The sequence below is a fragment of the Haemaphysalis longicornis genome, unplaced genomic scaffold (genome assembly GCF_048455015.1).
Source record: "Haemaphysalis longicornis isolate Haplotype H1 unplaced genomic scaffold, Haemaphysalis longicornis Haplotype H1 scaffold_4, whole genome shotgun sequence".
NCBI classification, from domain to species: domain Eukaryota; kingdom Metazoa; phylum Arthropoda; class Arachnida; order Ixodida; family Ixodidae; genus Haemaphysalis; species Haemaphysalis longicornis.
In genome coordinates, this window is record NW_027526361.1 from 33,925,126 (window position 1) to 33,945,245 (window position 20,120).

Below are 20,120 nucleotides of genomic sequence, written 5' to 3' on the forward strand. Positions count from 1 at the left end.
ACCATACATCCTAGCAGGCGACCTGAATGCGCACAATCATCTTTGGGGCTCTTCTCGCACGGATGCCCGAGGCCCCTTGATGGAGAAGTTGCAAACATCCTCTGGAGCATGCCTTTTCAACGAGAAACAGCTTGCATACCATTACATAGAACACAACACATACTCATTTCTTGACTTGGTTATTGGTTCCGCAGTTCTCTAACCTTGTCTTTAGTGGGGCGTGGGCACGGATCCATATGGTAGTGACCACTCCCCCACATCAGTAACATATTGTCGCGAACACAAGGACGATGCAGTTGTCTTGAATGAGAAACACGTTTATTGGAGCGAACTTGTGCTCCCCTAACAACTCAAAATAATACAGAGGCGGCGAAGCAGCGGTCAACAAAGTGACTTGCACAGGCGAGTGTCGTCGAATCGAATGCTCCGGCGTCCGCACTGCAGGCTTTTTATCTTTCGGCGCGCGTGGTTCTCGAAACGTCGATTCGCATCGAGAACATAGTAGATCCAAGAAGATTATTCTGGGCTGTTCACGTTAGATCGGAATGCTCTCCCTATCACGACAGATAACACATGCGGCACAGAAAGAAAGAATGGAACACGGGCTTCCCTTGGCGCAGAGATAACACAGACCGGCGCAGCTGGGCGGTAAAAGCAAAATACAAATAAACAAACCCAATGTATGGTTCGCGGCATTACCCCCCCTCTAAGAGTACATCGACCCGATGCTAACATAAGCGAAAGTCCGAAAATAAAAATAAAATTCGTTATCGACCGTAGAAAGGTTTTAAGCGAACCACGTGGACGACTTCGGGCCGCGTGCGTCGTCGTGATGTTCCGGAATCACCATCGGGGATCACCTCGTAGGTAAGTTGGCCGACACGTCGTAGAATCTGGTAGGGTCCGAAATACCGTCGCAGGAGCTTCTCACTGAGTCCGCGTCGTCGGATGGGAGTCCAAACCCACACACGATCCCCTGGTTGGTACTCGGCGTCTCGGCGTCGGAGGTTGTAGCGGCCCGCATCCACCAGCTGCTGGTCCGTTATACGAACTCGAGCGAGCTGGCGGGCTTCTTCCGCACGTTGAAGATATCCGTGGACGTCGGCGTTGAGGTCGTCGTCTTCTACATGCGGAAGCATGGCGTCGAGCATCGTAGTCGGCCTTCTACCGTAGACAAGCTCGAACGGCGTCAGCTGCGTCGTCTCCTGGATAGCCGTGTTGTACGCAAACGTGACATACGGGAGCACTTCGTCCCAAATCTTATGTTCAACGTCAGCGTACATTGACAGCATATCTGCGATTGTCTTGTTCAGACGTTCTGTTAGTCCGTTCGTTTGGGGGTGGTACGCCGTCGTTCTTCGGTGATCCGTGTTGCTGTAGCGTAATACTCCTTGCATCAGCTCCGCAGTAAATGCCGTTCCGTGGTCGGTGATTAGGACTTCCGGAGCTCCATGTCGCAGCACAACTTGGCTTATAAAGAACTTTGCCACTTCTTGTGCAGTCCCCCTCGGAAGAGCGGCGGTCTCTGCGTAGCGCGTCATGTAGTCTGTCGCTACGACAATCCACTTGTTCTGTGATCGTGACGTAGGGAACGGGCCTAAAAGGTCCATTCCAATCTGTTGAAATGGTCTCGAAGGGACGGCGATCGGTTGCAGAAGTCCGGCGGGTCTTGTCGGCGGCGTTTTTCGTCGCTGGCAGTCACGGCAGCTCCGGACGTAGTGGGTGACGTCAGAGGTAAGGCCGGGCCAGTAGTACCTCGCCTTGATTTTTCCAATAGTGCGGGCTGTGCCGAGATGTCCGAAAGACGGGTCGTCGTGGCACGTTTCCAAAATTTCGTCACGAAGGTCCGCGGGGATGACGAGAAGGAAATTCGCTCTTGTTCCGGGGCTGAAATTCTTCTTCACAAGGACGGAGTTTCTGAGGCTGAATGCTGGTAAGCTGCGTTTGAAGGTCCTAGGAACGGCAACGTTGCATCCCTCGAGGTACTCGATTATGACGCGTAAGTCGGGGTCGGCACGCTGCTGGGCGGCTAGGTCGCTCTCCGTCACGATCCCGAAGAACGCGCTGTCTTCATCAGCGTCTTGTGGTGGTGGGTCGACGGGGGCGCGGGACAGGCAGTCGGCGTCGGAGTGTTTCCTGCCGGATTTATAAACGACTGTAACGTCGAACTCCTGCAGGCGCAAGCTCCACCGCCCAAGACGGCCAGAGGGGTCCTTCAAATTGGCGAGCCAACACAGCGCATGGTGGTCTGTTACAACCTTGAATGGCCTTCCATACACGTATGGGCGAAATTTTGAAATCGCCCATATAATAGCCAGGCACTCTTTCTCAGAGGCAGAATAGTTTTTCTCCTCCTTCGACAGACCACGGCTGGCATAGGCGATTACCCTTTCGCAGCCGCTTTGCTTTTGGACAAGGACGGCACCCAAGCCTATATCACTGGCGTCCGTGTTCATTTCCGTTTCGGCATTTTCGTCTAAATGAGCGAGCACGGGCGGGCTTTGCAGGCGTTTTTGCAGCTCGCAGAATGCTTTTTCTTGGTCGTTTTCCCAGCTGAAAGGGGTGCTATCTTTCGTCAAGCGCGTGAGTGGCTCTGCAATGCGTGCGAAGTTTGCGACGAAGCGCCGGTAGTATGCGCACAGCCCGAGAAATCTTCGCACGCCCTTCTTGTCTTTCGGCCTTGGGAAGTTCGCAATGGCTGAAGTTTTTGCCGGGTCAGGTAGGACTCCCGCGGCGTTGACGACGTGGCCCAAGAACTTGAGTTCCCCGTATGCGAAACGGCACTTTTCAGGCTTCAGCGTCAACCCCGACGTACGAATGGCCTCGAGTACAGACTCCAACCTTGCAAGGTGTTCGTCGAAAGTCCGGGCGAATACCACTACGTCGTCGAGGTATACGAGGCAGGTGTGCCACTTAAGGCCAGCTAGCACAGTGTCCATGACTCTTTGAAGCGTCGCTGGTGCTGTGCACAGCCCAAACGGCATCACCTTGAACTCGTATAGGCCGTCTGCGGTTATAAATGCAGTCTTCTCTCGGTCTCTCTCGTCCACTTCAATTTTCCAGTAGCCGGTCTTCAGGTCCATCGATGAGAAGTACTTCGCGTGGCAGAGGTGGTCGAGGGCGTCGTCGATTCGGGGGAGGGGGTACTCGTTCTTTTTCGTGATTTTGTTCAGTCGCCGGTAGTCAACACAAAACCTTAATGTGCAGTCTTTTTTCTTTACGAGTACGACGGGCGCAGCCCAGGGGCTTTTCGATGGCTGTATAATGTCGTCGCTGAGCATGTCGTCGACTTGAGTCCGGATGGCTTCCCGTTTGTGTGAAGAGACGCGGTACGGTGACTGTCGGGTAGGTCGGGCTCCATCTTCGGTGCATCGCTAAAGGGGTCTGACGTAGTTTTGCGCTCGACGAAAAACATTCGCTATAGCGACGCAGCAAAGCGAATAATTTGTTCCGTTGTTCTTGCGGTAGCGCCGGATTCACGTCGAAGGGCTGCGGGAGCTTGAAGGTTTCTACGGGTGTGCGTTCAAAGTCGGCGACCGCGATCACGTCACTTGCTTCTTGCGCTTCTTCGAGGAATGCAATTGCCGCGCCCTTGTTTAAATGCTGGTACTCCTCGGTGAAATTAGTAACCAGAATGTGGGATTGGTGTTCCTTGAAGCGCGCAATGCCTCTTGCGACGGACACACCACGGTCGAGAAGCACCCTTTGATCAGTGTCTACGATAGCGTCGACGTCAGGAGCAGCATCTTCACAGTAGACTGCGACCATCAAGCTTGCGCGGGGTGGCAGGGTGACATGATCATCGGCAATCCTTACAGTCGGGGGCTTTCTCTGGTTGGACTGGCTTGGCGGTTTCGAGATGTCGTAGAGGGCATAAAGGCTTAGTACCCAGCACCTCCACCAGATGTCGCGAACACAAGGACGATGCAGTTGTCTTGAATGAGAAACACGTTTATTGGAGCGAACTTGTGCTCCCCTAACAATTCAAAATAATACAGAGGCGGCGAAGCAGCGGTCAACAAAGTGACTTGCACAGGCGAGTGTCGTCGAATCGAATGCTCCGGCGTCCGCACTGCAGGCTTTTTATCTTTCGGCGCGCGTGGTTCTCGAAACGTCGATTCGCATCGAGAACATAGTAGATCCAAGAAGATTATTCTGTTCTGTTCACGTTAGATCGGAATGCTCTCCCTATCACGACAGATAACACATGCGGCACAGAAAGAAAGAATGGAACACGGGATTCCCTTGGCGCAGAGATAACACAGACCGGCGCAGCCGGGCGGTAAAAGCAAAACACAAATAAACAAACCCAATGTATGGTTCGCGGCAATATATAGGTAACGGCCCCAGTAATCCATGTTCCCATAACGATCCCAAAATAGGCTTGACTTCCTTTTTATTAGCTTTAAAACAGCGTGTTTTTTTTTTCTACATATATAACAATGAGCACTCCTCTTGGCGTTTTTGTGGCACTCAGTTCGAATTCACGGCCACTCAAACGTTTTAATCTAAGCCAACTATGAAAGCAAGGCGAGCGTACGGTTCACTGGTGGCCGACGACGACACAGATGGCCTTGATGTGAGCCGCATAGACGCCTGCGACACATTCCTCTCTAGTGTATATTTCAATGAACTCTATGCATTCGGCGGCTCACATAGACACTATAGCACCGGTGTGCCCTCTAAGGTATATTAGTATGAAACTGTATAGGACTTTGGAACAAAACAAGTTGGAAGTTAGCGCTGTCTGGTGTACCTTCTCTTCTTCATCCGTGTTTTTACGCGCTTTGAATCTTTAGAGCGACAGAAAGTACGATTTTTTGCCCAAGATAACAGCCCACGTTAATGGCGCCAGGTATAGGCTGATTTGACCCACATCCTTAACCAGAGTGTGTATACTCTGTCCCTACCCCATAGCTTTTGTGCGGGACACTTCAGCTTAGACGTGTTTTGTTATTATATCAAATCCATTTTTCGGAGCTCCGTTCTTGTTTGATTCCTTGTTGATTACCGTCTCTCGCCTTGGAGCTTTTACTTTTCTTCGTTTTAATACCAGGATGGCACCTAACCTCCCCATTTGTTGCCTTTGGTTCGCTTATATGTTTCCTAACTGACGATGAATTTGTTGCACCATGATGCATTACTTGCGCGTCCTCATGTTGCGCGTAAGTTAAGTCTCTATATGACACACGCTGTTATGGCCGTCTCTGCTACTCATAACGACCGATGAAACGCTAATAAGACATCACCTATAGCTTGCTTGTTTGCCTCTTACAAAAGCTATGTATCATTTGCTAGAAACGTTTTAAAAACACTGGCGTATTTCAAACTACTAGTGTCAAAATTCATCTCACCAATACAGGTCCGTTATACCTTACCGAACTTTTATGAATGATTAGTTGTAATCTGCTAAATGATTGCCTTTTCTACGCCTCATTTGACGGCATTGCGTCCTTTGCTGAAACTGCAAGGGCGCTGTTTACTATGCATGTTTCTTTGCCAACGAATAGATGTTTGGTCGTATTTACAGCCAGAAACACTGAAACAAAAAAAGAACCACAGTGCAACCACAGCAAAACATTGTTGTAGGCGTGTCCAACGAAGGTTCCTACACACACTGCAAAAGCGTGCGCCAAGTCTGCCCTCGGTCGTTGTTTATGAAGCGCTTGTTTTCATTTTAATGTTGCAAGGCAAGAGCCTGTCTAGTCAGATTTTTTACGCCCCGTTGTATACAACGCAGAGCGCCGACCGTTTTTGTACCGTTCTCGGAACAGCGATTTGCCAAACATGCAAATCTTTTCCCACACACGCCTGCTTCATAGTTAACCGGCGTCTTGAGCTACGGGCTGTCGCCGATACGGTGTAGCGTTTTCCCTCTCGACGTAGTTGCATAAATTACGTCGAACATGCGGTGGAACTGCAGCAGTCTTGCACCTAAGGCAAACCGCATTTCCATAAAGTATTGAAGCAGCTGCTACGTTCTGCGAGCATCGAATGAGAATTTGTTTGAATGGTGGGCCAAACACGCCCTAGGTGGCCAAAAACACTTGTTCAGTGCGTACTACCCGTGATCCGTGCTTTCAAATTTCCTCTTACAGAAAATGAGTCTGTGGCTGTAATGGCGTCAGTCGCAATAGGGTCGAGTTGGGGCAGTAGAGCCACTTTTTTTATTTCTTCGTTTTCATCTTAATTTTGTGGATGTCGAGTGCGACTTGCAAATTCTAGGAAATTTATTCTCCTGGGCGCCACAGCCGCGGCTCTGTGTTTGCGGATCACTGCGTGATAAATTAACCGATTCTTTTCGGTGAGGTTAGGTTTGTGTTATGGTGTTGCGAAATTCTCTCACGGAAGTTGGCGTAACCGAGGACGAATAAACAACGGTGTCAGGTGGACCGTACGGCACAGCAGGCCAGGGGTGAGAACCGGGTAGCGAGAGGGAGTGTTTCCCTTTGACAGCTCGCCCTGTCGGGCTGACAAACGACCTTCGGCAAAAAGGAAATAGCATTGGCGAAATGGAACTTTCCTTGCCTCCAAGACTTCCAGCTGTGCTTCCCGTTCTCGGTATGGCGAAATCAATCTTGGGCTAATTTCCATTCCGAAGGATCCCTTCCCGCGCCCGCATTGGTTGCTTGCGAAGTTTTCTTGGTATTACTACGCGTGTTCTGCGACGAAGAAAGGTAGTCGGAAAATGTCACCGAGTGAAGGAAACACTGATGATTTACTGCCAAGGTCGAACACTGCTATATAAGGACTGTCACTCGTTCTGTACCATTCCACGGGAAAGCGCGGTGCACCGCCAGTTCTCCGGAATCACAGCGAATGCCCGTTAAACACCGCCGCCACTGTATTAGAAATTCTGTACTTCTAAAACCACAATTTTTTTTCAAATTTGTGAGTTTGAGCAGTCAGAACACAGAAACCTCATGCGATACCCTGAAAAAAGAGCTGGAATTCTGCCGAGAAAGTCGACGTTTTTCCTCAGGCTTTGACGTGACTATATACGCAAATCACAACTTTAGGGTTGGGGGGGTGGGGGAGAGAGAGAGGAAAGGTAACATGAATATCAGGCAATGATGGTCTACGTGCAAACAACCCATGATGTATTTTGCCAGGAAATGGAGGCGGAGGAAGAGGAACGGCGAGTGGCAGGGAGTCTACTTTCTTGTTCTTTACTTGCATGTTTCATATCTACATCCTGTCTGGTTTGCTTTTTTATCGGTTCGTTTTGTTGCTTTTTTCTCTGTTACTTTTTTTCTGTTTTGCATTCTCCTCGCACTTACTTCCAATCCCATTTCCCTCACTTTTCGTATTCGTGTGTAGTACTCATATGGCTGTGCCTTTTGTGATGCTCTTCCTTAAAGGGACACTGCAGTTAAAATGCAAGTTGCTATAGAACGATCGATTAGCTCACCGAGAACACAAATATACCACTCTTACGCGTAGCTTTTTAAATGAGGTAGAAAATAGCAAAAACGTGTGGACAAGTGCCCCCGCCACTGGCTGTACCGCCCAACCTGAACCGAAAGTGGTTAAAACATTGGCGAGCGAAACGTCTTTCCCGGCTGCTGCTAGATGGCGCTAGTCGTCATACAGGAGGCGGCGGTACCACTTTTCGAGGAAGCGTGCGAGCTACGCACGAGTGGTTGGTTGTACGCCAACAATCGCTGGATTCAAAAGGCCAATATGTTTTTTTTTAACAAAGCGTCAGTACTGATAACACGTCCCGTAAAGGAACATTTTCTTTAGTGGCCCGGAGCTAAAAAGCACGTGGGAGTTCGGGAAGACCGACGGATTTGAGAAAACTGGTGAAACCGCTCGGTACGTAGTAGAGTTGTATCTGCTGGCGTCTATATCGCTATACAACAAAGCTGCCGCCCTTGCTACCAGTTTATTGTGACGTAACAGCTGCTACAGTCGCTGCTTAGGTCACTTTTGATCAGCCTTAGATTTACAAGTTTTCAGCGGTTCAGGCACCTTTCGACCTCGGAAGAACGCTAAAATGGCTGTTGGAAGGTCACTCTTTCGTTCGAAACCAACTTGCTCGTTCCCTTCAGTGCTCCTTTAATAAGAGTGTTCACAAACGTAATCGTGATTTATTTTATACAATTTTCCCTACGGACAGCCGCACAAGGAATCCTAATTTTTCTCAACACCCACAATACAATTTTGGATTTCGAAATAAAATGGAAAGCTAAATTGTTCGCCCTTCTTATTTCACTAGAGAAGTGGCATGCACAAGGAGTAAAATTTGAAAAAAGCGTTCTAATTCTATTTCATGTTTTGTGGAAGCCCACCTGCCCGGCTATTATTTCGCCCTAGCAATTGATATAGTTTCCCCGTAGATTTTCAAATGAAGACACACCATTTAAAGCATTCAAGAAGCGGATGTATGGTTAGTTGTTTCGTAACGCAAGAAGGGCGACATTTTTATTTGGATCACCTGTATATGTAATGCCCCCCTTATGTAATGCCTTCGGGCCCTTAAGGTTAAAAAAATGAAATGAAAGGAAATATGTGTTATTCAGAACAGCACAGGCTCATACGCACAAAAAACGAGAATCTCCTTTGAACGTGAACCAAAGTCATCGTCCCGTCCTTTTTCTTTTCTATGCTTTTCTAGAAACCACGACCCTTTACGAACTTCCCCAGCTTTTCGTTCCAAGCTCCTTTAAAAATCGCGCTTCTAACTGGCGCAAGTATCTTCCTTCACCGTGCCTCGAGAAACTTCACGCCATCTCGCATAGGCATCGAGAGGCTCCTTCTCGCGGCAGCTATTAGAAACCTGGGCGCAAGCTATCCATCGCACCACTTTTGCCTCAAGGCAGTAGATGGCGCCAGAGAAGCGTTGCGCCGATATTTGTTTCGTACGCCAGCTAAGCCCCACAGCCTACAAGGCTTCAGGTTGGTGTTCTCGCGTCTGTTCTCTTCGGTCGACCTTTCGCAAAGCCCCATTACGAGTTCGGCGTGCCAAATGAATACTAGCCACCCCGGTCGCCGGCTTTGGGGAGGCGTACAGGCGTGCTGTCCCCAGCTCCCGCAATATTTCCTGGCGCGCGAGTGCCGCCGCCGCATCACAATGCACGTCGGCGCCACTCGCGGCCGTAAGTGAGGCCCGGCTAAATTGGCTGTGCTGGGCGGCCGCCGGCTGCAGCCCCCTGTTCGCCCCGAAGATTATCGCCCAGCCACCCCTAAATAAGTTTTCCGCCCGGCCACCACTTCTCTTCCCTGCTTTCCGGCCCCTCTCCCTCCTCACTACTCATTACTCTAGATGGATCCTTCGCTTCCCTTTACTCTCGCAAGCAAGTTGTTGGCGGGAGAGTACTGTAAAAAGTCATTTCTCCGCTCCCCTATGCTATGGTCTGCCCTGAGAGCCGCTCGAAACAAGTTCGGGGCATAAGTGACGCCATTGCGGAATAAATGGGAGGCCTCTCTTGCGTTAGCCTTCGACGTTTACGCAGAGTTAGCTTAAGCTGGATGGCATTAACCCGCGCGGCCGAGGCTGAGGCGTGAAAGCGGGGTTTTATTAATTGCGATAAAGGGGCGTAGCTTACACGAGTGCTCTGGCACTACTTCATCCGAGACGCCCTGATGAAGCAAGGGATGCGTTATTGCAAAGTGCCAGGTCCTCTCTCGGAACACCGTGCTGGCAAAAAGAATATTTTAAATATCACAAATCACACCAGCCGGGTTGAATCATCTTACCTTGCGACAATTACGAGCATGGGTTGGCTTAATGGTGAACTAAATTTTGTAGTCGGAGATTTAGGGTACGAACACCAAGGTAAGAGGCGGGGAAAACATTTACTGGTGTTATAAATGGTAGTGGGTGTTGCTGCATTATTCTCATTCCTTTCTGCTAAAAGAAAAGGAAAAAGAGAGGTTATTGCTAGGTTCGGGAACGCGATGTCTGTGGAAACACGTAAGTGATCATGAAGGTACAATAAAGATCTAGTACACTGGAAGAAGTATCATGTCAGATAGGCGATCATCGCAGTTTGTCGCGAAACTTCAAACAATTAGGCTAGCTTCTTATAGTTTGTACGATCAGCATATGCCGGGAGAGCGGAAGTAGTAGCAGTAGAAGTAGAAGTATTAAAGTAGAAAAGAATAGTCGGTGAAGTATTAAAGTAGAAAAGAATAGTCGGTGGAGTTTCTTAGTTTAAGAGCCCTTGTGACGAATTGGCGGTCTCTACTCTGGAGACCAGTAACGGTTGGGCGTTAACACCTGCACTGGTCGTTTAGTTTACTGAAAGCAGAGTTTAGTTTACAGGGCAGAGTTGTAAGCACACCCTATTATGCTAAGTATAATGGTGCCTGGTTGAGAACAAAATTTGCACTTTGCGGGGTATTCACTTGGATGTAAGCGGTGTACCCAAGTGGGGCGAGTGAAAGTGTTTGGGTGGATCCTACGGAAGGTAGCTTCCTCATGCTTGAGCAGTTTTGAGATGAGTAGGCGGCCGGGATTATCGACGGGCATGGTAATGCTGGCTGATAATTTGGAAGATGACCAGGGGCTGAGTGTCTAAGGCGTCCTCATTATATTTTAAAGAAACGGCCAGGCTTGCTGGTGAGCGCAGTTGTTGCATCAGTGAGCAGTCAGTTGGAGTCCAAGCAAAATCAATTATCCTAGTGGGGTGAAGATGGCTGAGTGCTTGCAGGGGGTTTTTGTCCCCTTACACTACAATACGCTGCGACAGGCAGCCTGATATTCCGTGAGTGTGACGGGGGTATGACGGTTTATGACGGAGTATGACGGGGGTTTTGTGAGTATGTCGCTTAAGTGATAGCGACACTACGTCGAATTGTTCTGCCGCCTAGATTGAGGGGTTACTCAGGGAAGCACAAGTGATGATCTAAGCTTGGGTAGGCACCATTGTCAAATGGCGAGAGGTGGTAGGGTAAAGGGTTGGTGGACCTATGAGTTAGACGTTGGTTCTTTGGTGGACCTATGAGTAAGCCAGAGGTGGTAGGGTAAGCCCTCCACTACGGTGCGTCTCATCGTGTGTTTAGCTGCGGCGCGTTTATCCACATAATCAATAAAACAATCAATCAACCTAGTTTAGGCGGTATATTCATGTACGAGTTACAGCGAACCTTTCCTCGTTATATAAATTGTACGTTTATTTTTTCTTTCGAGAGTGAGCTTGCAAGGAGGAAGTTTTAAAAGGTACAACATCGCACCCGTTTCACGCAAAAACGCCAGAAGAGACCTGTGTGCTGGGCCCCAATATAGAACCCTTAAGATCTGGTGGTCTCTCAGCATAGAGCCCTGCACCTCAGATGTCTTGAATTCGTGCGTCTTTATGAGCTCGGCAAGTCCACAGCAGATTTCAGAGACAGCTTCAGACGCAGAAAGCACACAGAAGGGCAAGTGTCCGCTAACAGCGCGTGAGTGCGATCAGTCCAGGCGTGGGTAACTGCTGGGCATAACGCCACTCCAACTCGAAGCCTCTACTGCAGGACCTTTTTTCCAGAAAGCGAGCCCACTTGGAAGGTCATTTATGCACAACGGTTACGTTCAGCTTTGCTTTCCGGAACGGTTATATTTGGATTGGTTTTCTTCCGGATGAGCTTTTTATAAAAACCGCAGTTGTTAAAGGGAAGCGACCCTGGAATACGATTTTCACCTATTCGAAAAATCTTAAATGCTTTCAAAACAAAGCGAGCAGGCCCAACGAGAATTTGGAATAGAGGGTCACAGAACCCCTCAGCCAATAATTACGGCATCAATCCTATCAATTAAGTTAAATACTTACCAAAATAATTTCGTGTTTCGTGTCTTGGCGTTGTTTGCGTGCTGGGTGTCGAGATTTTGGCGCACCTTAGGTATTTCCAGGTTGTCAAAATAATGTGACGCCCTCCAGTACAGCGGGCCGCATTGCCCAAGTTTACTTTCGGCGCGGTAAACCTCCCAATCAATCAATCAATCAATCAATCAATCAATCAATCAATCAATCAATCAATCAATCAATCAATCAATCAATCAATCAATCAATCAATCAATCAATCAATCAATCAATCAATCAATCAATCAATCAATCAATCAATCAATCAATCGATCGATCAATCAATCAATCAATCAATCAATCAATCAATCAATCAATCAATCAATCAATCAATCAATCAATCAATCAATCAATCAATCAATCAATCAATCAATCAATCAATCAATCAATCAATCAATCAATCAATCAATCAATCAATCAATCAATCAATGTGCGTGCTGGAATGACGTCATTCGAGGGACGTCAAGTCTATTGGCCGGCTTTCTTTCAGTTGCAGCAACAAGCGCATTCAATAGCCACTTTGAAGACGAGAACAACGAGAGCAAAGCCGAAACTGCTAGGCGTATCTGCTGCGACCAGCAAAGCACGCAGTGCCATTCTGTGCTGCGATGACTGCAGCGCTTGCAGTGCTTCCCGGCACGATCGAAGGGAAGATTTACATCGTTTATCGCAAGTGTTGCAGAGTTCCTTAACGTTCAAAACTAACTTTAGCTTCGTCGCGCAAAAAAGTTTTGTTTGATAAGTTGAATCTAGTACGCCCACAAACTCACTTTGGTGGCACAAACGGCAAGGGCTGTAAAGCATGTTGGGCGGTGCACGTTCCAAGCTTCGAAAAGTGGCGCAATAAAGCGAGTGTTGCAAAACTGGTCTCTTTATACCATTTCTGCCGGGCCACGTGTGGCGATAACTCAACCAACCTAGCAGCGAAAAAGTATTTGCTAGAATACCTGTGCTTAGTTAATGATCTTGTTTATGCCACGTTGTTGTATTTTTATTTTTTACCTCCTAAGCTCTGCGCGTATGATTGATCTACTCGCACCTGGATGTCGGGCTCAACTAACGAGCACGCGCTGAACCAGTGGGAATTCAAAAGTGCCGGCTCCCTGATACTCTCATATGCATGTTGATAAAAACAAAAAAACAATGTGAACATTTGAATATGAGCAAAACGTCGTTTATACACAGCACCACATTATTCACGCTTATATCTCGCGAGATGTGTGCATTCGATTTACTTTTTCTGCGTGGAAAAACCCGTTGGAAGGAGGGCTGAAATTTTTAGTCAGTGCAAAAAAAAAAAAAAAGATCAATTACGACGAAGCGCGGTCCTTCATATCGACCTAGTCTGGAGGAGGAGCTTCTACCTGGCCTCTCCGATGAACTAGGCTTTTTGCCTCGATATTTGTTGTCGAGTTCAAACTAACACAGTGTGGAATCGGGAGAGATCAGCAATGCTTTCACGACGGGTGCTAAAAAAATGAGGCGCAAACTTACTCCTATGGCATTTCTACAAGCCCTGATTATCGCGATGTCCAGGCAACACATTACGCGCAAAACTTTATGCGATTCAGCGGTGGATTGAAGTATTATAGTTGCATAAGCAGAAAGGGTTAAAACGAAAGATAAATGTGTGTTAAAAACATATGACATAGCGTGACATAGTTCGAGTGCAGGACGATTTTTATTGAGTAGTTATTAGACTAAGGAAAATATTTTAGTTGAAATGTTGGGTACCGGGGGTTTTAATATAGCTGATGAGTGTCCTGTGCTAATAAAACCGGCATGTTTCCCAACTGACAACCTTCCATTTTTATTCTTCATTACAGGTTCCCGGGCGTTGAAGTGGACGTTCTCCCTGTGGCCACATCTCGTGTTATTCCAACTAATGCGAACCTCAGTATAGTAGACAACTCATCGTTTGTTAGACGCGTGTCGTGCAAGCTAAAATTATTTAAATGAATCATGGGTACAAACTAAAAGATTTTCGCGCTGTGTTATTTCAGCTTTCCCATTTCGACTGTCGTTTTTTAGATTCGGCGTATTCCATGAAATGGTAAAGGGGATCGGTCACCGTCAAAAATAAATCGGATTTTTTAGCGCTAACCTCACTCAAATTTCGTTTTTATAAATTTTTGTGTAATTCAGTATTTATTAAAAATACGGATACATTAATGGAAAATAATGGCGTAGTATAAACAGCTACCATCCTAGTGCCTGCGTTTTATGCTAAGCATAGCAGCTCGGCGTCTTGTAGGAATAATGTTAGTATCTGGGATTTTATTCACGCCTGCTAGCTTCGTACGTTCATCGGTTTTGGTCATGACCAGAAAAAGGGATATAAGAGCTGCATTTACTTTTTTTTTTCAAAAGGGTTGGTAGTCTAAAGGCTGTGCTTCTAGACTCTTTGTATGATCGATAATGTGCGATGAACAAATGCAACTTGTGGAGCACCAGAGGTGTTGCTCGGATGAAAATAAAGTGACAAAACCACAGTAGCTTCGGGTGCTTTGAATTGCCTAAGCGGAGTAGTATAATTAGTTTGAAAACTATAAATCACTCATTGCTAAGTAGTTTTAAGAATTGGATATTTTTTGGACTGACTCAATAATGTAACTTCCCCTGCTTTAAAATACCCAAAGTTAGCAGAATAACATTGCCCGAAGTAAACGTGTTGCGAATTAGTTTTGTTTGAATATTTGCCTAAAAGTTAATGAAAGTACGTTTAATGCACACTTTAATGCAATTCAATGTCCTTGCCTGTGTGTGTTTGCGTGCGTGTGCATGCGTGTGTGTGTGCGTGCGTACGTGTGTTTGTGTGTGTGTGTGTTTGTGCGTGCGTGTGTGTGTGTAAACAGATACAGATGTCTAAACAGAGAGGGTGTGTAAACAGATAACGAAAGCGCAAGAGTGCTGCGTTAAATCCTACAGAAACAAAATCAAAACTTTAAACAAACAAGAAACATGATTGAAGCTCGAAGCTTTGTGCGAAATTAAGTGGAAGGTAGTGATTGGTTTGTTTAAATTTGATATGTGTAAAAGGTCGACGAGATTATTTTTATAATTTATATATAAATTACGTGCTACGTGAGTCAAAACCAAAGTCAAAAATCAAAACTGCATTGATGATGTCGGAATGGCGAAATCGCATATACGTGGGCTTTGTAACGCGAAGGACCCAGGTTCGATTCCGACAGCGGTAAGCTTTTTTTTTCTTTTTTGTCCTTTATTCCTCCTTTGCGAAAACCCGTCTCCATCAAGTGCCCTCCACAGGTGTCAAGTTGGCTTCTCTGCTGTGCGTTTTCGCTTACGGCCGCTATCAGTGAGAAGAAGCAAGCTTCGCTTTAAAGGAACACCACGGAAGGAAGCGGCACGCGCTTTTGTGGTCTTTTCTTTGTTTTGTTTTTCATTTAGCGCAATTTCTTTTTTTCTAGTTTCTAAGGTCATATTAAATGGCGCAAGTTCGTATTATTCCATTCTCGTCATGGCGCATGATGGCAGTTTTAATGATTACCCCCGTGTTTATAGCACGAGATACTCACCAGTTCCGTGTGAAGATGTGTTTGAACCGGATATTGTGGCAACACCGAATGCGCGATTAACACTCATTTCACAATTTTATTAGGAAAATATACAAATGCACACGACAGCATCCAATGACTCGTCAGTATTGACACTGAGTGATGGATGAGTGGACATGATAAGTCTGGTCAACATTTCGAAACTGCGACTGGTGTCATTAAACTTTGTAAGCTGTACTGACAGCCTAACATACGCAGACGTAGATATTGTGTCTAAAAACAGGAAGTTTTTTTATCGAGTTATTGTGGAGAACTACGTCAAGCTTTTAAATGCTTTTAAAACACACTAAAAGTTTTCCTAATTTTCAACACTGCGGCCTAAATACATCACAGTTGTTCCACTCTGAAGCCGTACGCATTTTTATGAGAGCTATTTTGTCATAAGAGGGCTACGAAAATACGTTAGGTCATAGTAAAGCGTTCTTTCATTATGTCTCATCGCCAGTGAACTTTTCATGCCAGTCATACTATGCTAAAGCTGGAATGAAGTCCTTACACGTCTTGATGACTCGTGGCCGCGTTTGTTATGTAGGGGAATCTCTTGAGCGAGAAGTCTCTTCACGCGGATACTTACCGCGCCGAAGTATGCGTGGCCGGAAAAGTAACACTGGGGCTAATTATGAGATCGCTAATGCGGTGTGCCGAGAGGGCTTCCAGTAGTAAATGGAAAAGGATGCTCCTATTTTTCAACCATAACAAAAAAACGAACTCAGCAAAAATATAAACTACCTGACTTACAAGCGTCGGTGCAAAAAAGCACGTTATATCCGACCTAGGTGCGGAATTTTTCGAGTGTTGCTAACGTATCGGTAAGGTCGGTTGAGCTGGGGGTTATTTTGACGTGGTGGGCACCTACGTATCCGGACATACAATATATGGCAGGGCGCAGGCTTGCGTACGAAATACCCCCTTCCACAAGTTGTCTTCCCTTTTGCCGATGCATATGCGCCGTCTGGTTGAATACCGCTCACACCCAAAATGCAATATCTTACGTAAAAAGCTTATGAGAGGGTAAATTTTTGGTAAAGCAAGTACAACACGTTCTTCTACAGAGAAAAGTTGTTGCAGGGTTGTTCGCTGCCGCCCAGATACTAGCTACCACAATTATGGTTCTTCTGGAATATCAGCACATCCCGTGTTTCATAACTGGGTTACGTGAAATACCTTTAGCCGGAATTTGTATTGCCAATCAATCTATTTGGGGTCAAGAGAATAATGCATAACCTGTTTTTATTGGTTCTAATAACCCGTTGCTATATGCTGTGAGTTGTAGGCAGCTCACTAGGCGGAAAAAATTGTTGTTTTGAGCATATTCTGGTCACGTTACGTTACATTCTTCCATTTAAGAATAAATAGCACCTGAAGTTTGTCAGAGAAGCAATTACATAAAGAAAGATAGAGGGATTATTGGCGACCTGTTAATGTTTGGTCCAAGATTTCTTTACAAGGTAGGCGATAAAAATTTGTCCTCTAACAGGTAAGTTCCGGTACTCTGGGCTTCAGTAAAACGCACTGTTGGGCCGATTGGTACATGCTTGTTTTAGAAAATTAGAGTGTGATTTTCGGAAGCAAGTACTACATGCTTTTTGTTACCTAATTTTAAGGAAACACCTTCAAAAGCACCTTTTTGTTTATCTATGTTTTCTCCCACTGAGAAATGCAATCAGTTAATAGAAATTGGCGGCGTCCGGTTTGAATGTTGGCTACTCAGACTTATCCTAAATATTATATTTAGCGTCGTTATTAGCGCTTTCCAAAAATGCCGATGCGTTTCATAAGAATACCGCACTTTGTGATCGGGATGCTCTTCGGCCGTTTCTTCTACTTGTTAGCGTTGTCACCATATAAGGGCTGCGGAAAATTTTCTATAAGGCCCAAAAATGGCCGAAAAATGTTTCTCAAATAAACTATAGCCCATAAAAACAAACCTACCCTTTTAATATATATGAAGGACTGTTTATAGAATTTTGCGTTTATAGCCCCTCGTGGTATTGCCATAATAGAAACGACCCCATTTTTATGAGTGGTGGTTGTACCGCTCTAGGCTTTGCGCAATGTTGATGCAGTTAGTCATGAATTACGTCGATGCACACAGATATGCATGGGACCCATTTTACGAGAATAGACTTTAGTTAACGTAGCCACTTTAGAGATTCTCTTTTTCAAGCTGCCTTTGCAGTCTACAAAAAACCTTACGGTATACGAGCAGCCCGGCTTCCGACCATAAACCTCTCATTGTGACCCGCTCTATACCGAACTCGTTTCGTTAACTATAATCTCTATTGGTCAAGTTAACGAGTTCTGCTACTAGCGGGGAAAGGTGGGGTAGGTTCATCACATACAGCCTCCGCGCCCAATAGGTGGAGCGGCTATTCGGTGAAGCACATAAAGTACGGCCAGTAGATGGCGTTGAAGACGAGGAAAATGGCCGGAAAGGCGACGCGGCAGACTTGGTCAATTGTTTTCGCCCGGACAGTGCACTGTAGCAGCACCTGGTTTTCAGCCACGGCGTTGACGACGGCAACTCCGTGCTTGGTAGTGACCAGGTTTGATTCCTGCAAAACAAAAGAAGAAATACTGGTGAGAACTATAGTTGCTTCTGGTGGGTAACCGTAGTCAACAAGAAAATTCACTGCCTGCAAAAAAAAGCACGAGAACTCCGAGGAGGCCTAATAACGTTTTATGGCTTGGGAATGTGAAAGCAAGAAGGTGCAGCTGAGTGCCTGAGACGTCTCTTTTTGCATCGCGTCGTCGAAGGACTTTGCATTGTTGCCGCTTCAGGTGCCTCAATTTTCGATATGCCTCAACTCTTTCTAATGGTTTCGATGTGTCTCCCACGCGTTGTGCTGCTACTCATTAATGTCGTCGTGTAATGGGAAAGAGCACGACCATAATGAATTTCGCTACCTTTTCTTCCCCTACCTTCATCTTGGGAATACTGGCGGGGACGACTCCATATATAACGGGTTCAAGCTCGCACTGAGCAACGACCTCGTGAGGGTGTCGCTTTTCGTTTAGGGTGATGGACGCCAGCCTTTTCACTCCAGCTCGTGCCGTGGAACGCCCCGTGATGCAGAAGACCTCGCCCAAAGGAACGCCTCCAAAGGAGCCGTTTTTCTGTTACGGACACCTAACGGCGCTTTTGTCGCTCCGTAGGCCATTTAAGGCTTTCGCTTATAAACAAACACATGCGAGTTTTCTAATGCGAAGGTACCAATTAGAGAGTTCTTCTATTTCACATAACGCAACACAAAACAAGTGTTTGGTGAAACCTGAGCAACAAAGCGGGAAATAAGAGTGCCGGAAAGATCTTTCAATATAGGTCCCTGGTTAAGAATGCATGCGTTTATTAAAGCTTCACGAACTACGCAACGGTAGAGCATCTGTGGGCTCAGTTCGAAACGTTTTGTGAGTATACATTCTAGAATATGTTGGCATATTGCTTGGAAGAGACATCAGATGGGTAAAGGGAGCAAAGACAGGGGCTGGCATGCTGCCGATGCGACGGATTCCGAATGCGGTGAAACTGAACCACAAGATTGCCTTAGGGTATATGAGCGTGTAACTTAGCCGCAGTGTATGTAAATGAACCGCAGGACTGTGCCAGATATCCCAAAGTAGCATCTAATATACAGATGCCTTTGAAACAAAAGTAGAATGCGCTATTGGTACTTCAATATATTGCCATCAATTCCACAGGAATTGCACTGGATAACACAATAAATTTCGTATTTGTGACTAACAAATTTGTGACGCACGTTCGTTGTGCTAACTTTGCACAAGTTCACTTGCTAAGGACTAATTCATACATTTATACATTATATACATTTTTTATAAAGAAATAAGGAAATTCGGGTGCAGGGAATTAACTCGAGAAACACAGGACAGGAGCGGTTGGAGGTCAGTGGGAGAGGCCTTCGTCCTGCAGTGTACCTGAGCAAGCAGATGATGATATAAAAAAATTACTAACTTTTTCCTCTGGAAAGAGGGGTGGACGCCAAGTTTGAGCTCAATGAACACAAAAACTACCAAAATGGAAACGCAATGACCGCAAAAAAAAAGTACATCTGCCAACATCCAAAACGCTATAACCGAAAATCAGAGCGAAAAAGCCTCAAGCCACGAAAGCAAAAACCTTTTCATTTTGCTGAGCTGTATTCGAACGAAAATGTTTGGTATAACTTATTGTAGATCAATCATCTGCGATTATTGGGAACGTTTACATTCTTTAATGGCTTCCCGCTCTTCGCCGGAGCGAACCATGCGTGGCCCACCCATCCCGCGCTTGAAGGTGAACTGCCCGACAAGAGCAAGCGACTGCCCCTGCGCTGGGCCGTGATTGGAGCGACGGCGCTGATTGGCTCCCGTTGTGTCGTGATATAGCGCGACACTTGTGCTTGCGCCCGCACTGGCTTCAAGATGGGAACACTCAACACGTTATCAGTGGCCAATATCCCCTAGGTGATAAGAGACAAACACCCCAAGGTCATGATCATCATCATCATCTCCAATGTCAAAATTGTCATCATCATCGCCATAAAAGCACGTAGATGAAATTTCCTTTGGCGCTAAGCATGTGATCGTACACCAGCAACGAAGGCTCATGTCAACCAATACAAGGATCGCTTGAATGCTTTTGTTTACTTTTGAAATTTGTATATACAAACACTTTACAAAAATTTATACTTTATATATACTTCTAGTATGTGTACTTTAGCAGCTGACACTGCAGTTTTAAAATTTTTGGTTTATTGAC

General features: G+C 46.2%; 2 protein-coding genes across 2 annotated transcripts in view; one reads left to right on the top strand and one right to left on the bottom strand.

Annotated features, from left to right (window-relative positions):
• Window positions 1-14,453, top strand: part of LOC144180308 (cell adhesion molecule 4-like) — a 53,640-nt gene extending 39,187 nt beyond the window's left edge. Inside the window, exon 4 of the mRNA XM_077708678.1 lies at window positions 13,613-14,453. Coding sequence (XP_077564804.1) covers window positions 13,613-13,689 — 77 coding nt within the window. The 3' untranslated portion in view covers window positions 13,690-14,453. The remainder of the gene's footprint in view (window positions 1-13,612) is intronic.
• Window positions 14,454-15,373: 920 nt separating this feature from the next.
• The window catches only part of LOC144178488 (glycine receptor subunit alpha-2-like), a 37,082-nt gene continuing 32,335 nt past the window's right edge, over window positions 15,374-20,120 (bottom strand). The window contains exon 8 of the mRNA XM_077706387.1: window positions 15,374-17,919. Coding sequence (XP_077562513.1) covers window positions 17,734-17,919 — 186 coding nt within the window. The 3' untranslated portion in view covers window positions 15,374-17,733. The remainder of the gene's footprint in view (window positions 17,920-20,120) is intronic.